The sequence below is a fragment of the Macrobrachium nipponense genome, chromosome 3, assembly GCF_015104395.2.
Source record: "Macrobrachium nipponense isolate FS-2020 chromosome 3, ASM1510439v2, whole genome shotgun sequence".
NCBI lineage: Eukaryota > Metazoa > Arthropoda > Malacostraca > Decapoda > Palaemonidae > Macrobrachium > Macrobrachium nipponense.
Window position 1 is genome coordinate 112,881,352 of NC_087202.1, and position 20,822 is coordinate 112,902,173.

General features: G+C 48.4%; 1 protein-coding gene across 1 annotated transcript in view; it reads left to right on the forward strand.

Annotated features, from left to right (window-relative positions):
* The window catches only part of LOC135221976 (craniofacial development protein 1-like), a 95,633-nt gene that overhangs the window by 65,959 nt on the left and 8,852 nt on the right, over positions 1-20,822 (forward strand). The window contains exon 6 of the mRNA XM_064260064.1: positions 20,221-20,380. Coding sequence (XP_064116134.1) covers positions 20,221-20,380 — 160 coding nt within the window. The remainder of the gene's footprint in view (positions 1-20,220; positions 20,381-20,822) is intronic.

A 20,822-nucleotide genomic window follows, 5' to 3' on the forward strand; every position in this document is an offset into this window, starting at 1 on the left:
TGTATAGAGTATGAAAATACAATAACAGTAGCACACTCATCATAGTGGTCAACCAGAACCAGACACATTCCAGATGAAATGTACGATAAACAAGTTCAGTCATTATGGTTGGCGCTAGCGACAATTGGTCTTGACACCTTGACGTTTCGAAGAATTGTTCAATCTGGGAAGGTGGTCTGGTTAGTCCTTCAATCTTGACAGCGAAGCTATTACTGTTTGGCTTTGGGCATAACAGCCATTGACCATACCATTGAAAATATTGCTTCTTGTTCAGTCAGCGAAGTTTAGCAACAATTGGATCTGATCAATACTTAGATAGGTGACCTGGGAACACCAGATGCTGTCGATATCTAGGAGTCATCTCTTGTATCCATGGTGAGAAGTGTTGGGTATAGTAGTCTGGACTTGGATAAATGACTTCCTAGGAATTTCATATGCTGTGGGTGTCTAGGAGACGTCTTTCGTATCTGTGATTGAAGTCTTGGGCTTGTGAATTCCCATCATTCTGCCTGATTTGTTAGAAGATCAACAGTGTATGAGCATTCCATTTGTAAGGACCCTAAAGGCTACCAAGTGCCTGAAGGCCTTTTGTGTTACCACTTAGGATTCACCTCCTAACTAGTGCCAACAACTTGTTTTTGGTTGCAACTCAGCCAAGAAGTGGTGTCTAGGAGTTCCATTTCGTCTGACCTTATGTATGATCAAATGGATGTATTTCACAGCTGACATAATGGACAACAACACGTTCTGGGTGAGATTTCACAAGATCAGGGGCATTGGTCTGCCCCTAGTATTCAGGAAGAACCCGTCAGACCGGAACTTGGGATGGGAATCTGGTCACAACAGACCACATTCGCGTCCATTTTACCCTTCGGGATGTTGCCCATAGATCCTTGGACTTTTTTTTTTCCCTTTTTTTTTCCCTTAGGTTCGGTGGTCGCTGCTCAGCAGCTATCGAGGACAGGTAGCATCTTGCTTAAGGTTTGCTTTTACAAAGAGGACGTGGGACAGGCCTCCTACCTTCTCTTTTATACCCTTCTAAAGGACAGTTAGCAAACTGTGATGTGCTGGACAGACATGCTTGCAGGTGTTCTAGATGACGGAGTATCCTGTCCATAATCTAGTTGTTTTTGGACTAATAGATGCAACTCCTACTCTCTCACTAGAAAGGGGAGAGAGGTTCTGACAGTGAACAGACACGTTGGTTATCTTCAGCTTTATTGTTCCTGACAATATGGGTTCATCCAAGCCTTTCTTCAAATCAATGATTTCACCTTCCATTTATTTGAAGGCCCAAAAGTCTGGCAGTTTAACATCACATGTTCGACAGATTGGAATTATGGGTCTCCTTCCTTTTATCTTTCATAACCAGGAAAGAGGCTCCAGGTGTGGCAACTACCTGTCGGTTCAGAGATTTGCTCAGAATCCTCCCACCAAGGAGTAAGTCTCCCATATGTAAAGACCGAGGGTTTGTATACGTTTAGGAACAATTGACAAATTTATGAAAGTAATTTATATTTTTCCTAACTTACAAACCTGATGGCCTTACATATATGGACCACCTCTAACTTCTGGATGGGCGGGAATTCCTCCCCTTCCATCACCTTATGAAGGTGATGCACTCCTTCCGCTCGCAGAACGTCTGATATTAGGACGAGGTGGAGATGGAGAAGAAGAACGAGAAGGAGATAAATCTCCTTTCTTTCGAGATCTCTTAGAAGCTGGTGGTGGAGAAGAGACCTTACGTTTACAAACCGTCTTCTTCTCAGCGAAGGCAGAAAACCACTCTTCCAAAACAGAGTCCAGCCTCTTGAAGACCACTTGAAACTACCTCTGATGGATCAGTGAGAGAGGATGATGACGTCAAAGTGGGAAGCGATGTCGTCATAGAGACAGGAGGATGAGTGGCAGCTACAAACGACATCACAGGCTGAGAGGACACTGGGAGGGAAGTCATGACATCTCTTATGACCAGTGCTAGTCGATGGCCTCACTGGCGGAGCGATAAGGTATGACCCAGGGACAACAGTCAATTTAACCCCTTCTTTACCGGGTGGGTGAGCAGAATGTAAACATTGTGTTCGCTGCCGAACTGAATCTCTCGGTAGTGACTCGAGTTTGGAGGGGTGCCCATCGTAAATATTTGCCAAAAATACACTAATCAAGACAGGCTAATGAAATTATCAGGTATTATTAGCACTATAATAAACGCATATTCTCTGTAGTTTTATCATCCTACAGGGAAAATAAATGATTTTATGAAAAAAATGTGAAACTCAGTGTCCCTTGTACAAGGGACACTGGGTGGTCGGTTGAAAAAAACTACGGTCTTGAATAGAAATTCGGTCTTACAGAATGTTGGTATATTGCACCTGGAACATGCACATAAAGTATTAACATCCCAAAAAAATAGAACAGTAAATAAGCACGTAATAACAAAAAAAAAAGAGCAAAAAACTAAAGCGAAAGCCCCGCCAATAAATATGGAAATCGCAAATTTTATAGAAAGTATATCTTTCAAAAATTGGGCGATGTCATTTTCTACGTTTTTCTAAGATTAGTTTCATCACAGAAAACAACTTTAGGGGCATTAGGGGTATCTAAACTAATTTTTCAAGTTTCTTGTCCTCAGAAAAAAATCGCTTTTTTGCTTTTTCTCTGGTTTGGTTTTTTATATATAAAGTTACTATAAGGCTTTATTTCTACCTTCATTTATCTGGTGTTCATATCTTTTATTTGTAAAATGTAATAAGTGAATAAATAAATAAATACAGTAAATGATGATACAACTGGTTTTTTACTTGGGGTAGAAGTTATTACATGTTTACGCTTGTCCTGGTTTTGTGATTGTTTTTGTTGAGACGCAGTTCATCTGTCACCTACACACTACTATAAGCAGTAATAATACTATTTTTTTGGGTTCATCATACGTCTGGCATCGTGTCATACTGTTTATTTTATTGCTCCAAACTCTTCAAACCGAAATTACAGAATGATTGGAAGTCCCTATCTGAAAAGAGGAGTTTTGGTGGTACTATGCGTACCACCTTTATGCACCCGGTGCGGTATAGTAGACTTCAATGGTGGTACCCACCTACCTCCAAACAAACTTTCGGTAATGAAGAGGTTAAGGAGGATGAACCCTGTAGCCTGAGTGACACCCAGACCGCCGCCATTTTGGATGACTCCGAATCGGCAACAAATAAATTAGATGAAGCAGCCTCCTCCCTCTCGGGATGATAATTGAAACCCGAGGGAGAGGGGGCTGCATTAAATATAACATCACCCTGTGGCACTCCTGATATTTCTATTGATGAGTCAATGGAAGAAAAGGAAGGAGACACAGGAATACCAGAATTAGCATCATGAAGAGCAATCAAGGAAGAGGGAACAGCTGAAAAGTCCAGACGAGGTGAAGAAACCCCATCCCAAGAAGGAAGAGTCTGGGCAGGGGTTAGTCACTGTGAAAAAATTTGCTCAACACCTACTGCAAGTCGTATGCGGATCCGTAGCCGACGACGCCAAAAAGTTTGAGCATGGAAAACCCTGAATGCCCAGGGACATGCGTAGACAAGGCCGTGAAGACTCGGAGGAAGCCATAATAACACAAACACACACAGACAGACGTGTTGTTCGCTCTCTGCCCACTTTCGTCGTACGCTTTGTATCTTCAAACTTGGTTTGCTTTGTGTGTGTTTGATAAAATACTGTAAGTACGTGTGCTTTATATTTTATTATTATTTCATTATTACGCATTCTCATGAGCTGGAGATGTCCCCAGCCCCCCATCAGCTGCAGAGTTTGCACTGGTGTGGAGGGCCGTAAGTGTGGGGCCTTCCGCTCTTTTCCAGAGGTTGATCCTCATGAATTTTGTGCTCGGGCCGAGCCCTGCGTTGTGTGTAATAATTGGTCGGAGGAGCAGTGGTTGCTCTATGAGGGTAGGAGGAAGCGACATAAGCCTGCCAGGGAGTCTTTCGCTTATGGCTCCTTGTACCCGGGTCTTCCGTTCATTTGGGGGGGGGGGTTGGGGGGGGGGGGGGGGAGGGGACTTGTTCCCCTCGTGCAAGGGGGAACCCCTACTACTAACTTTTTTTTTTTTTTTTTTTTTTTTTTTTTTTTTTCTTCCTCAGGTGCTCCTGCTGCGGGCAACAATCTCGGCCAGGTATGGTTCTCGCTGGGTCTCCAGGGCGCACCAAGCGTTCAGGGGTTGCTGCATCTTCTGGCGGGTGCTGTTCCGGTCACCCATGGCACGGTGACCACTACCACCATCACCGTCTCGACCCCAGGGTATGCCGCCCCTCCCCACCTGGTCTACACACAACATGTGATGTCGGTGACTCTTACGGACACTGTACAGACCCCGATCGCTGCCGTACCGAGGAGGGGCGTGCCTCCCCCTCCGGGTTCTTCGCCCTGCCAGCCCCTGACTTTCGGTGCCCGAAGAGTTCGCCCCTGGACCTGCCGCCAGTACCCAGGATTCCAGCCCGTGGTGTTGCTGCCCCAGTCACAGGTCCTTCCGGACAGGTGCAGCCGGGCCGTGTTGCTTCGGCAATAGCCCCGGCTCCAACCTGGATGGAGGACCTGACGTCTGTCCTGAGGGAGCTGACGAAGAAGAAGAGGAAGGTGTCGTCGTCGTCTTCTTCGTCGTCGCATGTTGCGGCCTCTTCCCCTTCGACTTCCAAGGCTTCCAAGCCGAGGAAGAAGGAGACTGCCTCCTTCCCCCCTAAGAAGTCTCCTTCGGGAACTTCTAAGGGCCCGTCTCACTCCGGTGGGACGGGGGCTTCTTCTGCTGGTCCTCCTGCTCCTTCGGGAGCGGGGCCCATCTCTCCTTCCGCAAGAAAGAGGAAGACGGGGACCAGAGGGGTACCGGCTAACACCGGTACTTCCTCGCCTGGTGCTAGAGGTCCTACCTCTACACCAGGTTCTGTCTCGGCCTTTCGTTCGCGAGAGGTACCGAGTGTACGGCCTCCTGCGGGCGACCATACAGCCAAGGCTCAGGCTTCCGAGTTCGCTCGGCGCCAGGACTGAGGCGCGGAGCGGAAGGCTGGCGAAAGTCGCTCAGGTGACTCTCGCCAGGCCAGCGATTGCTCTCATAGCGGACCGCAGGCTACCAGGGTTGTCGTGACAGTCCCAGACTGGCCACGGGCTTAGGCTGGGAAGAGGTCCCCTCGATTGCAGGTCCAGCGGTTCGACGCACCGTGAGAACAGGCACCGCTCCCACCGCGACAGTGGTCTCTGCAGGTCTCCTGACCGCCGCTCCCGATGGCAGGGAGACCAGCAGCAGCTCCTCTGACGCACGGGACCGGGGCCGTTGTTCTTGGTCCAGCCGCTCTCCCCAGGAGAGCCGAGCGACCAGGCCTGCAGCTCGATCGCCTGCAGCCCCCCAAGCACACCGGTCCTGCCGGTGGGCGGGGGGGGGGGGGGGGGGGGGGGGGGGGGGGGGGGGGGGTGGGGGGGGGGGGGGGGGGGGGGGAGCGTCAGCCCTTCCTCTCCTATCCTTTCAACTTCCTCGGGTTACACCGGGAAGGGCGAGGCGATCAGGAGTGATCGTGAGGGGCAAGCTCCCACCGCGACAGCGGACTCTGCCGGTCCCCTGACCACCGCTCCCACGTGGTTGATGATCGCCTACAGTCCTCCCAGCCTACCGGTTCTGCTGGTAGGCAGGGGAGGAGCTCTCGTAACAGCTCCCCTGACATAGAGACCGACGCTATGTTCCTTGGTCCAGCGTTTCTCCGCAAGAAGCCGCTGGTCCAGACCTGCAGCTCGATCGCCACCGTTGGTTTGCAATCGCCTGCAGTCCTCCCAGCCTACTAGTTCTACTAGTAGGCAGGGTAGGAGCATCAGGTTTCCCTCACCTGTCCCTTCAACCTCCTCAGGCTACACCGGTAGGAACGAGGCGAACAGAAGTGACCGTGAGGAATGCACTTCTTATGATCCGGCCACAAGCCTGGTTCGGTCTTGGGACCAACAGATCCTCGCTCAAGTGGTTGGAGGAGATCATGGGGGGCTGGCGAGGACAAATGACGCTTACCAGACTCTCGGAGGGACCATCACCGCTGTTCACGTGACGGTCTGTCTGGACCACGCACTCAAGAGAACAGGGTGCGCTCCCCCTTCGGTCCTCTTGAGAGGTTTCGGCCTCGACGAGGACTGGGACACGTCGGAGGTTGGTATCAGCTCTCTCCTGCCAGGTGCTCGCTCAGCCCCACCCAGACAACGGTCACGGTGGCGGCAGACGCTTACCCTACAGTACGAGTTCGTAACCCTCCTCGGGAAAACGTTTTCTCCTGACAGTTAACGTTTTCCTAGACTCTGAGCAGCCATCACCGCACGGTGATGGCTGCTCGTACTCGCTTCTCTAACTGCTAGTTCCGCTGGGAAGGCGAGCGAGTATCCAATCTTCCTCCCCTATTCTCTCTCTCCCTATGGCTACGAAAGAAAGGGGAGGGATCCTGCACAGCGTTCTCCGTAGGATTCCACGTTGGGGACTGCGTTCCTGGGGGGACCTTCGGGTCCTACTGGACGTAAGTCCCCGTCGTTGAGGAAGGATCTTGCCCCATCCTCGATTTTTACGGGAATCGGGAGGACCACCACCTGATGATCGTCTGACGAATTCGGTGAGGGTTTCGCCGGGTGCTTAGAATTCTTCGGAATTTCTAGCACCCTCCAAGTGTTCTAGTTTTCTACGATCTGCAAACACTTGGGCGAAACCACGGTTCAGAGTGGGCTAGATGAGAATCCCAGATAATTGTCACTACGATAATTTGGAATCTCGCCGAAGGCTTGAATTCCTGGAATTTCTAGCGTTTGAGAGAAGCACTGCTGCTGAAGGAAGAATTTCACAGTAGGCGGCCAACCCCGGGATAGAGAAGAACGGGTGGGAACATCCAGTTTGGCTTGAACTATCGTCTTCAGTATCCTGTTATCACCATTGAAGTCTTCCTTCGGGGGAAAACTTCTCCTTCACTCTCTTCATTAGAGAATGAAGGGTGTCGGCTTCCAGTCCGTATTCTCATTCCTCGAATGGAAAAGAATTTAGGATGGAGGTCTATGTACAGGAATCTACAAATATACTACGTACATTGCCCTCACGACATGATTCTGTTAATCAGTTGAATTGTCCGAGGTGTAGGCACATACCGTAGTTAACTCTACGGATTGTGACCAAGACGAATAGTATCTTCTTAATTGAACTGCAACTCGGGACTGCCTGCAACTTCCCAGGAGTTACCAGTTTCGAGTTTGAGATACTTATGGTATTGATACAACAACACCACTTCAGCGTTTGTATTCACCGAAATGCGTTTCGTTTAAATGCAAATGCTCGAGCGTATATTTTTGCGCTTGATGGTTCTAGCCGAACGAATTCCTTCTTGGAATGGATTACCTGGCAACTCAGGATGGCGAGTGAGCGAGACTAGTGGTGTATTGGGCTGCCTGCCGCAGCCCAGTACCAGCTGGCTCTCCGAGATAGCACGGTCGGTTTATGTCTCTCTCCTCTACAATGATTGACTACCGAACCGTATCTCTGCCCTGGCAATCACAGACTTAGGTCCCTGGTTGGCTGGGATTCTCGCATACATGAATGACCATCTCTACTGCATCGCCTTGGACATTGCGAGAATTTTCAGACAGAGATATCTCAATAGACTCTATCATCTTTCTGTTTACCACACGGTAACAGAAGTCTGTAGCCCAGTCTGCCGCTGCGATAATGCGGAATGATTTCTTCAGACATCTGAGTTTGTCTTCTAAAAATATCTCGTATTTGTAGGTGTGCAATTGTTCATTGTTCACCCCGAATTGTAGATGTATAATGGACGACATTGCCTGTTCCCCGCCCTGCCAGCTCTACTTCCAAGTATATACTATATGTCCTTGGACAGCTCGCCTCACACAACCGAACGCAGTCAGTCGGCAGCTGTCGAAGCGTCCAAGACCGTTACGAGCTACGCTTTGGACTTAGTTCGGTTGTTCCAGATCAATCATTACTTCGTCCTACTAGCTTGTTCCAGTACCCATACCATCGACACCCACCATGGAGTGTCGGTGTCCTATCCACCGCGGAGACGGAGAGACTTCGCCGCAGTGGGGTATGAGACCGCGAGAGACTTCACTGCAATGGGATACGAGAACGCGAGACACTTCGCTGCAGACGGATAGACCAGTATGGGTACTGGACATCACTCCGAAGAATATGTCGGACAGAAAGAGGGATAGGTCATTGCGACTATTCCCTTCTTTCCCTCCAAGTAGGGGAACTGCATGGCTTTTCCTTCGATGTCAAGCATCCAGGGGATGGGGATCTGTGACGCTCTATTTCGTACCGAATTTCGTAGCGAAGACTCAGAATCCTTCGGTCCCTGCCGATCAGTTCAAGTCTTTCACAATCCCCTCCCTAATGGACTTCACCGACATCGATGCGGATGAGATGCTGCTTTGTCCTGTGAGGGCGCTACAGCGCTATCTGAAGAGAACTCGGCACCTCAGGCCTGAGTGTCGACGCCTCTTTGTTAGCACCGGGATGACCAAGAAAAGTATACAGGAACACTTTCTTTCTGGCTGCGTGAGGTGATCAGGAGGGCGTATGAAGCTGATGGTAGCGACGACATCCGTACCCTTCGTCCGAGAGCCCACAACAGAGATATTGGTCCTTCCCTTGCGTTCCGCAAGAACTTCTCCGTGGCGCAGGTACTGAAGGCAGGGGTCTGGTCCAACCAGACCACCTGCACCTCCTTCTACATTCAGAATATAGCCCACAGGTCCTTGGACACTTTCCCTTAAGACCTGTGGTGGCTGCTCAACATGTGTAGCTTACCCAGCACCCGAGCGGACAGAACAGCATCGCATCCTTGTGTGACTGCATGAAGGGATAGGTGAATGAGAATGTGACTGGGCTTCTCTTCCCCATCTTTTTCTCTCCCTCTACCTTGTGGGCAGAGGGACGCGGTTGTCACTACGCTGGATCAGGAGGCGATGCAGGTAAGCTACTCGACCGAGCCCCATCTTATCCCTTCCAGTAGGGATAGGAGCGATTATCCACCACTTCCCCCAACAAGGGGGGGAAAGTGGAAACCAATATGGCCTGAATATGGCAATTTGTCAAAAATTGCATTTGTTCCGACACGGCATACAAACCTTCGGTCCTTTTACAATAGGAAGGTACTAGCGGCAGTTGGATAGGTCGTAAGCTTTCGAACAAGGGGTTCGGTAGTTAACTGCTTGTCCGACAGGCGCGCGCGCGCGACTGGGTGGTAAACAAATCACTTTTGCTTTCGGCTGCTGGCGTGTAGACGTGTATCATCGCTCTCTGCCCGCTTCATCGTCGTTGCTTTCGCATGGTTGGTTTTTCTTTTTCTATTTATCTAGTGAAACTGAATTGTAAGTACAATAATTTCATATTTATTTCCATTGAATTCAATTGTGAATTAAAGGATCTTGGTTTCTCCACGCCCTCCGATTACCCGAGTGCCGGGATGAAGGGCGTAAAGTGCGGGAATTCATTTTTCCCAGAAATGATCCTCGTATTGTGTATGCTCGGTGCCGAGGGCGGGAGAGCGCTCGCTCCGAGCTTATATTTTGGTTGGAAATGTGTAGATGAAAATCGTAAGTAAGTGCCCTTTTCATTTATATTTTTTTGACCTGTATGCTCGTTGCCGAGCGAATGCGCTCGGCACGAAAACTTATTCTGTATGGAAGTGGAATTGCAAGTACAGTATTCTTTTTCATTTTCATATATTTATTTTGATTGTAGCAATACTCAGTTGATTCAGTTTCCGCTCTTACCCGGAAATTGATCCTTTCCCCTTTTTATTTGAATGAAGTGAAATCGCAAGTGCAGTTCTTTTTCATTTTCATATTTTATTGAGATTGCATTATTTGCTTGGATCAATGTTTCCGCTATTTCCCGGGAATTGATCCTTTCCCTTTTTATTTTTTTATGAAGTGAAATCGCAAGCGCAGTATTCTTTTTCATTTTCATATATATTTTGATTGCATCAATTCATTATGGATCAAGGTTTCCGTTCATAATCGGGAATGGATCCTTTTACCCTTGCGCTCGGTACCGAGGGCGCAAATGCGCTCGATCCGAGCCCTTATTCATTGTGAAGTGAATCGTAATGCAAGATTCTTTTTCATTTTATTCCTTTTATTTTTGATTGCATCAATATTTATTTGGTTCAAGTTCCGCTCAGTCAGGGAATTGATCCTTATGCCCTTGCATTCGGTGCCGAGGGCACGATTGCTCTCTGGCTCTTATTATTATTGTTGGGTACATGGGTGCTGTGCGGGGGGTGGGGAACGAGAATCCCCCCCCCCCCCCCCCCCACCCCCACCCCCACTCAGCTCCCCACAGATGGCCCTTCCCCTTCGGGGGGGGGGGGTGGGGGGGGGGGGGGGGGGGAGGTTATCTGGGTTCTCCCTTCGCCCGCCCTCCGTCGAGCGCGGGGGAGGGCGCTCGGTGCCCGATGTACAATTGTATTCGGGGTCTTCCGCTCGTTCGGTGTGGGGCTCACCCCCAGCGCGAGGGGACTTCCCCCCCACTAATCACTACTACTGTTATTTCCGCAGGTGCTACTGCCACGAGGGTGGACCTTGGTGAGGTATGGGCGTCCTTCGATTTTGCAGGGCGTGCTAGTGTTCCAGGGGCTGCGGTTCTATGTCTGGGCCTACTGCGGTCACCCATGGAGTGGTGACCACGACAACGATATCGACTCCAGGTGACGACGTCCCTCCTCACCTGGTGTACTCGCCTCACGTGGTAACAGTCTTGCCTACAGCCGCTGTGAAGTGCCGTTCGCCGTACCGAGAGGGGGGCGTGCCGCCGCCGCTCGTGGTTGCCGCGCTGCCGCGACCACACTTCCGCTGCCCTAGAGCTCGCCCCTGGACCTGCCGCCGGTACCAGGATGTTGCTGGCTGCTGCTCCACTTCCTGTGTTTCCTGTGCTGCCTGCCGTACCTGCCGATTCTGGGCTGACTGTCCATGCAGTTGCTGTGCTGGCTGTCCCTTGCCGTTGCTGCGCTGGCTGTCCCTACCGATGCGTGCTGGCTGTGCCTGCTGTTCCTGAGATGCCCATACCTGCTGACGTCGTCCCTGTTCGTGGTGGTACTACCCCAGACTTTGGTCTGTCTGTACAGGTGCGTCCGGGCCCTGTGGCTTCGGCTACAGCAGCCCTGGCTCCGCCCTGGATAGCAGATCTTACGTCTGTCCTGAGGAAGCTGACGAAGAAGAGGAGGAAGGTGTCATTGTCGTCGTCTTCATCTTCTTCATCGTCGTCGGCTGCCGCCTCTTCCCCTTCGACTTCTAAGGCTTCACAGCCGAGGAAGAAGAAGGTTGCCTCCTCCCTCCTAAGAAGTCTCCCTCGGGAGCTTCTCGGACCCGTCTCACCTCGGTGGGACGGGAGGGTTCCTTCCGCTGGTCCTTCCTGCTCCTTCAGGACCGGGGCCCGTCTCTTCTTCCGCAAGGAAGGAGACTACGGGACCAGAGGTACCGGCTAACACCGGTACTTCCTCGCCTGGTGTCAGTGGTTCTGCCACTGCATCAGGGTCCGTCTCGGCCTCTCGTTCGCGGGAGGTACCGAGTGTACGGTCGCCTACCAGCGACCGTGCAGCCAGGAACCAGACCTCTGAGCTCGCTCAGCGTCAGGTTCACGGCACGGAGCGGAAGACTGGTGACAGCCGCTCACGCGACTCTCACCAGACCAGCTCTCGCTCTCGCGGCGACCAGCTGGCTACCCGGGGACGTGACGGTCCACGACCGTCCACGGGCTGAGGCTGGGAAGAGGTCCCCCCGTTCGCCGGTGCCAGCCACGGCTGGAACCAGCGACGTGACGTGCCGTGAGGACAAGCACCGGTCTCACCGTGACAGTGGAGCCTGCAGGTCGCCTGACCGTCGCTCTCACAGAGAGCGATCGGGTACGGCAACCAGCACCAGCTCTTCTGACACTCGAGATCGGGGCCGCTGTGCTCAGTCCAGCCGTTCTCCACAGCGAGACGGTTCGACCAGGCCTGCAGCTCGATCGCCACCGCGGGTTGACGATCGCCTGCAGCCCTCCAAGCCTGCTGGTTCTGCCAGCGAGCGAGGAGGGAGCGTCAGGTCTGCCTCTCCTGTACTTTCAACCTCCTCGGGTTACACCGGGAGGAGCGAGGTATTGAGAGTGATCGTGAGGGGTGCGCCCCTCATGATCCCACACGACGCCCTACGTGCCATGGCCACGGTTCTTGGAAACCGGCCAGGACGTATGCGCAAGTGGATGGAGAAGACCGAGAGGGCTGTCGCTGTTCCCCCTTCTTAGGAGGAAGGTTCTCGGAATATGCTCTTGTTCGAAGGGCTTAACGGTCCTACTCTGCAAGATGCTGTGACTTCCGAGATCCAGAGGAACTTTGCCGAGGTTATGGCGCTGATTCGTCAGCACAACGACCTCGGGGAAGGATCGCCGCTCCCACCAGCAGAGCCACGTCTCGGCTCGAGTCGTTTTGGGGGGGGCCCGAGGGAACCCAAATCGACGGTGGGTCTGCCGCGATCGGTGCTTGCCGACTGTGTTGAACCAGGTAGTCTCTCGTCTCCGGACAAGAAGGCTCTCTCAGTTCTGGCCGGTCGAACAAGCTACTTCCACCTCCTCTACTGCGACAGAGGCGTTTTACGTGTCTTCGGACACCGTATTTGAATACACCTTCGGTCCTCCTGAGAGGTTTCGACCTCGACGAGGACTGGAATGAGTCGGAGGACGGTATCGGCTCTCTCCTGTCAGGTGTCGATCAGCCCCACCCAGACGACGTTCACAGTGGCGGCAGACCCTTACCTACAGTATGAGTTCGTAACCCTCCTCGGGAAAACGTTTTCTACTGACGATACGTTTTCCCAGGCTCTGAGAGGCCATCGCCGTAAGGCGATGGCTGCTCCTTTTCTTCTCCAACTGCTAGTTCCGCTGGGAAGGCGAGCCAGTATCCAATTCCTCCCCCATTCCCTCTCTCCTTACGGCTACGAGGGAAAGGGGAGGGATCCTACAGAGATTTCTCTGTAAGATCCCACGTTAGGGGCTGCGCTACCGGGGGGACCTTCGGGTCCTTCTCTACCTGACGTAAGCCCCAGTCGTTGAGGAGGGATCCTGCCCCTTTCTCGATTTCTACGGGAATCGAGAGGACCACCAGCCGATATCGTTTGACGAATTCGGTGGGGGTTTCGCAGAGTGCTTAGAATTCTACGGAATTTCTAGCACACTCAGAGTGTTCGAGTTTTTTACGATCTCCAAACACTTAGGCGAGACCACGGTTCAAAGTGAGCGAGAATCCCCGATAATTGTTACACAATAATCGGGAACCTCGCTTATGCTCGAATTCCTGTAATTTCTAGCATTTGGAAGGAGACTGCTGCTGAAAGAAGAGTATCTCACAGTAGGCGATTAACCTGGAATAGAGAAGAACGGACGGGAACTTCCAGTTTGGCTTGAACTATCGTCTTCGGTATTCTGTTCACCATTGAAGCTTTCCTTTGGGAAAGACTTCTCCTTCACTCTCTTGACTAGAGAACGAAGGCGGTCGATCTCCAATCCTTATTCTCATTCCTCGAGGGGAAAAGAATTTAGGATGGAGGTCGTGGTACAGAACCTACAAATATACTACGTATATTACCCTCGCGACATGATTCTTTTAACAGTTGTATTGTCCGGGGGGTAGGCGCATACCGTAGTTAACTCTACGGTTTGTGACCGAGACGAATTGTATCTTAATTGAACTGCAACTCGGGGTTGCCTGCAACCTCCCAGCAGTTATCAGTTTCGATTTTAGATACTTGGTATTGTCACGACAACACCAAATCAGCTTTTGTATTTTCCGAAATCCGTTTCGTTTAAATATAATTGCTCGAGCATATTCTTTATGCTCGATGGTTCTAGCCGAACGCATTCCTTCGTGGAAGGGATTAACTGGCAACTCAGGATGACGAGTCACAGAGAGCTACTGCGTATTGAACTGCCTGATAGCAGCTCAGTATCAGCTAGGTCTCGGAGATGCACGGTCGGTTACGTCTCTCTCTCCCCTGGTTTGATTGACTACCGAACCGTATCTCTACCCAACAATCATGGACTTAGGTCTCTGATTAACGGGGATTCTCGCAATAATGAAGGACCATCTACTGCTGTGACGCTCGATTTCATCGCCTTCGACATTGCAAGAATTTTCAACAGAGATATCTCTTGGACTCTTTCATCTTTCTGTTTACCGCACGGTAACAGAAGTCTGTACTAGTCTCCCGCTACATCGCACCGCGATAATGCGAATGATTTTTGCAGACATCTGAGTTTGTCTTCAAAATATCTCGTATTCGTAGGTGTGCAATTATTCATTGCTCGCCCCGAATTAACAGATGTGTCAGAAGACATCGCCTACTCTCCGACCTGACAGCTCTACTTCCAAATGTTCAGCCCATGAGAAGCAGTTCTTCAGGCAGTATTTCCCTGTCTCTTCATTACTGAAAAGCGCTCCGCTTTTATTGCAACTACGATCCTCACCGGACAGCAATGAATAGCGGTTAGCGTTCTCAGTCTTTGTAGCACAGGTTCAGAATCTTGAGAATCCTTGTCTCGGTTCAGCTATGAAGACGTAGGTTGCATTTTCTGTACACCTTCGTCTTCAACGACACATAGTGTTGTTTCTCCTTAGCTGAGAATCAACTATACTATGAGATATCTTGCCATCAGGGACCTCGGTCTCTAGAAGGCAATTGACTTTCGCCTGTTGGGTATATGCCTTAAGAGAATCATCACCTCGCCTTCTGGCATCGGTGACGAACAAATTATTTGTTTAGTCTCTTGGCATAACCCTTTTAAGGCGAAGGTCAAGTGACTTGCTCGGGTGCTTGGACAACTTGCCTCCTACCGAACGCAGTCAGTCGGCAGCTGTCAGAGCGCCCAAGTCAGTTACGAACTTCGCTGTGGACTTAGTTCGGTTGTTCCATAACAGTCTTTTCTTCGTCGTAACGGCTTGTCACAGTACCCATACCATCGACACCCACCATTGAGTGTCGGTGTCCTATCCACCACCGAGAAGAAGAACTTCACTGCATGGGGATAGGAGAATGTGAGACACTTCGCTGGCAGACGGTATTAGACCCAGTATGGGTACAGGACATCACCGAAGTCGAGAAGAGGGATAGGTCATACGACCATTCCCTTCTTTTCCTCTGAGGTAATTGCATGACTTTTCCTGCGAAGTCAAGCATCCAGGGGATGGGGATTCGTGACGCTCGATTTCGTACCGACTTCGTAGCGAAGACTCAGAACCCTTCGGTTCCTGACGATCGGTTAGAGTCCTTCACAATCCCCTCCCTAATGGACTTCACCGCCTTCGATGCGAAGGAGATGCTGCTTTGTCCTGTGAAAGCGCGACCGTGCTTTCTGAAGAAACTCGACATCCCAGGCTGAGTGTTGAAGACTCTTCGTCAGCACCAAGATGACCTAGAAGTACACTCCCTCAAGTTACACAAGAACTTCTCCGTGGCGCAGGTACTGAAGGCAGGGGTCTGGTACAACCAGACCACTGGCACCTCCTTCTACCTTTTTGGATATTGCCCACAGGTCCTTGGATCGTTTTCCTTAGGACCCGTGGTGGCTGCTCAACACGTTGTGTAGCTAACCAGACCCTACCAGGCTGAACAGCATCGAGTCCTGGTTGTGACTGTAAGAATAGATAATGTGAATGAGAGAGTGACTGGCTTCTCTTCCTATCTTTTTCTCCCCCTCTAACTGTGGGTAGAGGGATACGGTCATCACCTTGCTGGATAAGGACGAGATGCAGGTGAGCTACTCGACAGAGCCCCATCCTATCCCTTTCACTAGGGATGGGAGCGAATATCCACCACTTCCTCCTACAAGGGGGGGGAAGTGGATGCCTACAAGAGACAAACCATAACTTTATGTTGCCTCTTGCAAATAGGAACTTGTTCTTGTTTGCTGGTACGAAGAGATAAGCTTGCCTCTCTCTTAGTACTTGGTCCAGAGGTCTGACCATTGATCCTGCGGTGCACACCCCGATCAATCGGACAGAGGCTGGATCCCTCCCTCGCTCTTACGACCAGGGAGGCATTCCAAGGTTGGGCGAACACCAGTCTGTTCACAAAAGACTCAGATTCCTCCCACCAAGAAGTGAGTCTTCCTATTGTAAAAGGACCGAAGGTTTGGATGCCGTGTCGGAACAAATGACAATTTGTCCAAAATTGCATTTTTCCTAACTATACAAACCTGAGGTCCTTTTACACATAGTCCCACCTCATGCCACCCCTCACTCTGCAGTTTTTGCTTGGGCCAAAAGCAAAAGTGATTTGTTTACCACCCAGTCGCGCGCGCGCGCCTGTCGGACAAGCAGTTAACTACCGAACCCCTTGTTCGAAAGCTTACGACCTATCCAGCTGCCGCTAGTACCTTCCTATTGTAAAAGGACCTCAGGTTTGTATAGTTAGGAAAAATGCAATTTTGGACAAATTGTCATTTTTCCTAATTATACAAACCTGAGGTCTTTTACACATAGTCCAACCTCATGCCACCCCTCACTGCGTTTTCCTGGGCCTAAAGCAAAGTGGTTCTTCACCTCCCAGTCGCGCGTGCGCGCACTGTTGGACAAGCAGTTAACTACCGAACTCCCTTGTTCGAAGCTTACGACCGTTCCAGCTGCCGCTAGTTACCTTCCTGTTGTAAAGGACCTCAGGTTTGTGTAGTTAGGAAAAATGCAATTTTAGACAAATTGCCATATTCAGGCCTTTTTTTATCTCTTACCTTGGAGATTTTGTTGGTAATGACCTTGACAAATTACTTTTATATCCTGTCAGGGTACTGCATTACTATCTAAAAAGGACTTGACATCTCAGACCCGGTAGTCGAAGGCTGCTAGTAAAGTAATCAAGCAAGCCTATAGTAGTTCTTCACATTCAGAGGCCAATACAGTGCATGCAAGAGCACATGATGTTGGGAATGTAGGCCCTTCCATTGCTTTTAAAAAGAACTTGTCAATTCAGAGAGCTTCAAAGGCAGCTACTTGGCTTCACCAAACCACCTTCACAGCCTGCTATCTGTGGGATATTGCTCTCCGGTCCTTGGACACTTTTTTTTGTGTAGGTCTGGTGGTGTCTGCTCAAGGTGTGTAGCTCATCCAGTGTCCCTAGCAGGACGGTTTGTATCTATCCTGAGATGGTTTTGAAAGTGAGAGTGAATGGGATGACTAGTCTTCTTTCTTTCTCTTTCTTTATTGCTCCATTCCATCAGTTTTTTATTGTCCTTACACAGTACAAACTATAATATATGGAAGCAAGTCCCTTCCTCTCTCTTACAAAGGGAGAGAGGAAATAGCAACAATTGAGGTTGGTGGCTAACATAAAGTTTTGTTGTCTCTGACAATTACAAGTTCTTTATATTCCTACAAGACACAATGTAACAGGAATCCACATGGTCTCTCAACCCAGATGTCCGGCCGCTGAGTAACCTTTTACTTAACAGATCAGAGGCATATGATTCCTTCCTGTGTCCTACTTTGACCAGGAAGTGAGCCTAGGTGTGCTGAACCTCCAGTCTGTTCTGAGCTTTTCTCTATCCTCCCTTCAAGAGTAAGTCTCTCCTACGTTAAAACCAAAGGTTTATTCTGTGTATGAACAAATGACAAATTTTAAATCTAATTGTATTTTTCATAACTAACCAAACTTGTGGTCTTAATACATATGGCCCACCTCAAGCCCCCCTTATTTAGTTACCCGTGTTAAAAGAAACTGATGCAATGTAGCCAGGATTGGTTAAGGCAGGTCAGCTGTGCCTTCCTTTCCGTCTACTTGGCCAACTCCCTTTGCCACCAAAATTGTTGTACTTTATTTCAACTGGACTCCAGCAGGCACTAGAGAATTTTCCCTTACATTAAGACTGTGCAAGTTTGTTAGTTATAAAAATTACAAATTGACTAAGATTTGTCATTTTATGGAGGGAAATCTCCTTCAAAGACAGCACAAAGATTCCTTTCTCCTTCTCCTCATACTCAACTGATTGCGCTTCCTCTTGTTAGTCCTTGCTGTTTCTGCTAATCTTGTCACTGCTACAGTTCACCTCATCCAACACTCTTCAGACTCAATTTATCTGAATTTGATAAGAGGAGATGACAGTTTATATGTCTCATAAATGTCTACAGTAAAAGTTGTTAACCTTTGGCCCTGAGGTATTGACATCAAGTATTCAGTATTATTATTTTTTCATCATAGTCATCCTATTTGACTGGGTGGTTTTTATAGTGTGGGGGGGGGCTTGGGTTGCTTCCTGCCTCCGTAGGAATCCATCACTTTTCTTACTAAGTGCACTGTTTCCAGGAGCACTTTTCTCCTTGATTCTTGGTTCTACTTCAGCATCTAATTTTTCCAGGTTCCTTTTCAGGGATCTTGGGATCATGCCCAGTGAACCTATGATTATGAGTACAATTTCCACTGGCATATCCCTTATCCTTCTTATTGCTATTTTCAGGTCTTGATACTTGTCAGTTTTTCTCTTTCTTTCTCATCTTATCTGGTGTACCATGGGATTGCAACATTGATAAGTTTGCATGTATCACCTTATCTGTTCTGATACCATAGCTCCAGAGGATCTTTGCTTGATCGTTTTCTATCACTCCCTCAGGTTGGTGCTTGTACCACATATCACCACAAGGTAACTGGTGTTTCTTTGGATATATCTGGTTCTTAGGGCCTGATGTTGTGCCCCTGTTAGCATTCCTTCTGTTTCCTTCTTGAGGTCTCCCCTCTATAGCCATTGCCATTCTTCAATATAACAAGAACTTTGTCTCAAAAATGCCCCATGTCTTAAGAACAAGAAATCAGAAAGGCCAGAAGCACAATAAGGTTACACACAGGTGAGCTTTCAAAACAGCAAACAGACAAACTTATCGTCAGGACAACCACACGCTGCCATCAGGGATGAAGCCACTCCAACAGATGAGTTAACTTTCAACACAGCCAACAGATCAACTTTGTCATGCTACCATCAGGGATGAAGCCACTCCAGAGTGAGCTTCCAACACAGCCAACAGACGAACTTGTTGAGACAGACGATGAGGCCCTTCACCTCCTGTCAAGACCAACAAGTAAGCAATACCTGCAGCTGCTCGAAACTGACTCCTCGCTGCCCGGTTACAGACTCCCCGAAGTTGTGCTACAAAAGTCGGTCACTGTCCAACAGATGTCAACTCATTTAACCAAAAAAACACAAGAACAGGTTAACTACAGGTAAAACAATCAACACAAGGGAACAGTCAGAATACAATTGTTACAACAAAACCACTTAAAGTCACCATCAACTTTAAGACATTGGAAACACACTCGAAGAATGTTCAAGCTCATTGTCATCCATGAAGAAAGTTCTTTAGAGAGAGTGCTGCTACTTCAAGAATGGTCAAGTAAAGTAATATCTTAGTTTAACCAGACCACTGAGCTGGCCCAAAGGATTAGATTATTTTACATTTCTAGGAACCAGTTGGTTACCTAGCAACAGGACCTACAGCTTATTGTGGGTTCTGAACCATATTATATTGCAAAATTAATTTCGAATTACCAGAAACAAATTCCTCTGATTCCATGTTGGCAGAGTGGGGAATTAAACTTGGACTGCCGAATCAGTAGGCGAGCACGTAACCACTCTTCCAGTGAGGAACTCCAGGAACTGGTAAAAGTAACATGGTGCTTGGTGTGAAGTATAGATCAGATCAATATCTATAAATCTGCAGTCTCAAACAGCCTCCTCAGCATTCTGTTATATGTGTCTTGAAGTGTTTATATGGATAAACATTATATTTTTACATAAGTAACTTATCAAGTAATTACATAGCTAACAGTTTCTAGCAATGTAATTACTTGGTAAGTATATGTAAAATTTTATTTTATCATAAAAATGTCATTTTGATAACTTGCAGGAAAATGCTGAAGGTAACGTAATTAATTGTCTCCAGATTTTAGCTCTATAAGGAATGGAGTGTGGAACTGGGTTGTACCCTGTTGTATTTTGGTGTTGAAAATATTTCCTGCTCCATTTAGTTGTGTTTGGCTTCTGAGACCTGAGAAGATACCAGTGAGCTATATTAGGGTGAAAATGTAATTGTTTCACCATGGCTTTTTAAAATAAAAGTTTGATTTATCAGATATTTGGAAGTGTTATTTTGTGGAAATAAATAAGAGGAAAACTGTAATGTAAACCATTTATTTCAGGGACCAAACGTCCAGGTGGATTTTCAAGTATATTAGGAATGATTGATAAGAAGAAGCAAAAGCTTACAACTCTAGAAAAGACCAAATTAGATTGGAATAACTTTAAGGCAGTCGAAGGTATAGATGAAGAGCTTGAAAGCCATAAGAAGAGTAAGGATGGGTGAGTTGATCAACATTTTGTTCATAAATACCTGAATTTATTTTAGGTGTAGCAGTAGTTATAATAATTGAAATGGTCATTTTAATAATTAGGATTGTCATTTTAATAATTAGGATTATTTATTATAGTCCTGATAAATATGGAAAGCTGATTTAAATCATCCTCTATCAAAGTAGATGAAAAATTTGTGTTTATGGAGCTTGCCATGTAAATTTGTACTAAATAAGTGGTTGTTGCAGGGAATGTTATGTCAACTTAGCTATTTGTCTACCTCATGGATTTCATAGTAAAAGTAATTGTTGTAGGTGAATGAGAATGTTTAAATTGTAAGAGTGATAGAAACTGGATTAAAATATGCAGATGATTCTGCTTTAATCAGCAGAGCAACACAAGATTGACTAAGCTTGGTAAAGCGAGATAAGTCTAAGCAACAGAAATATTA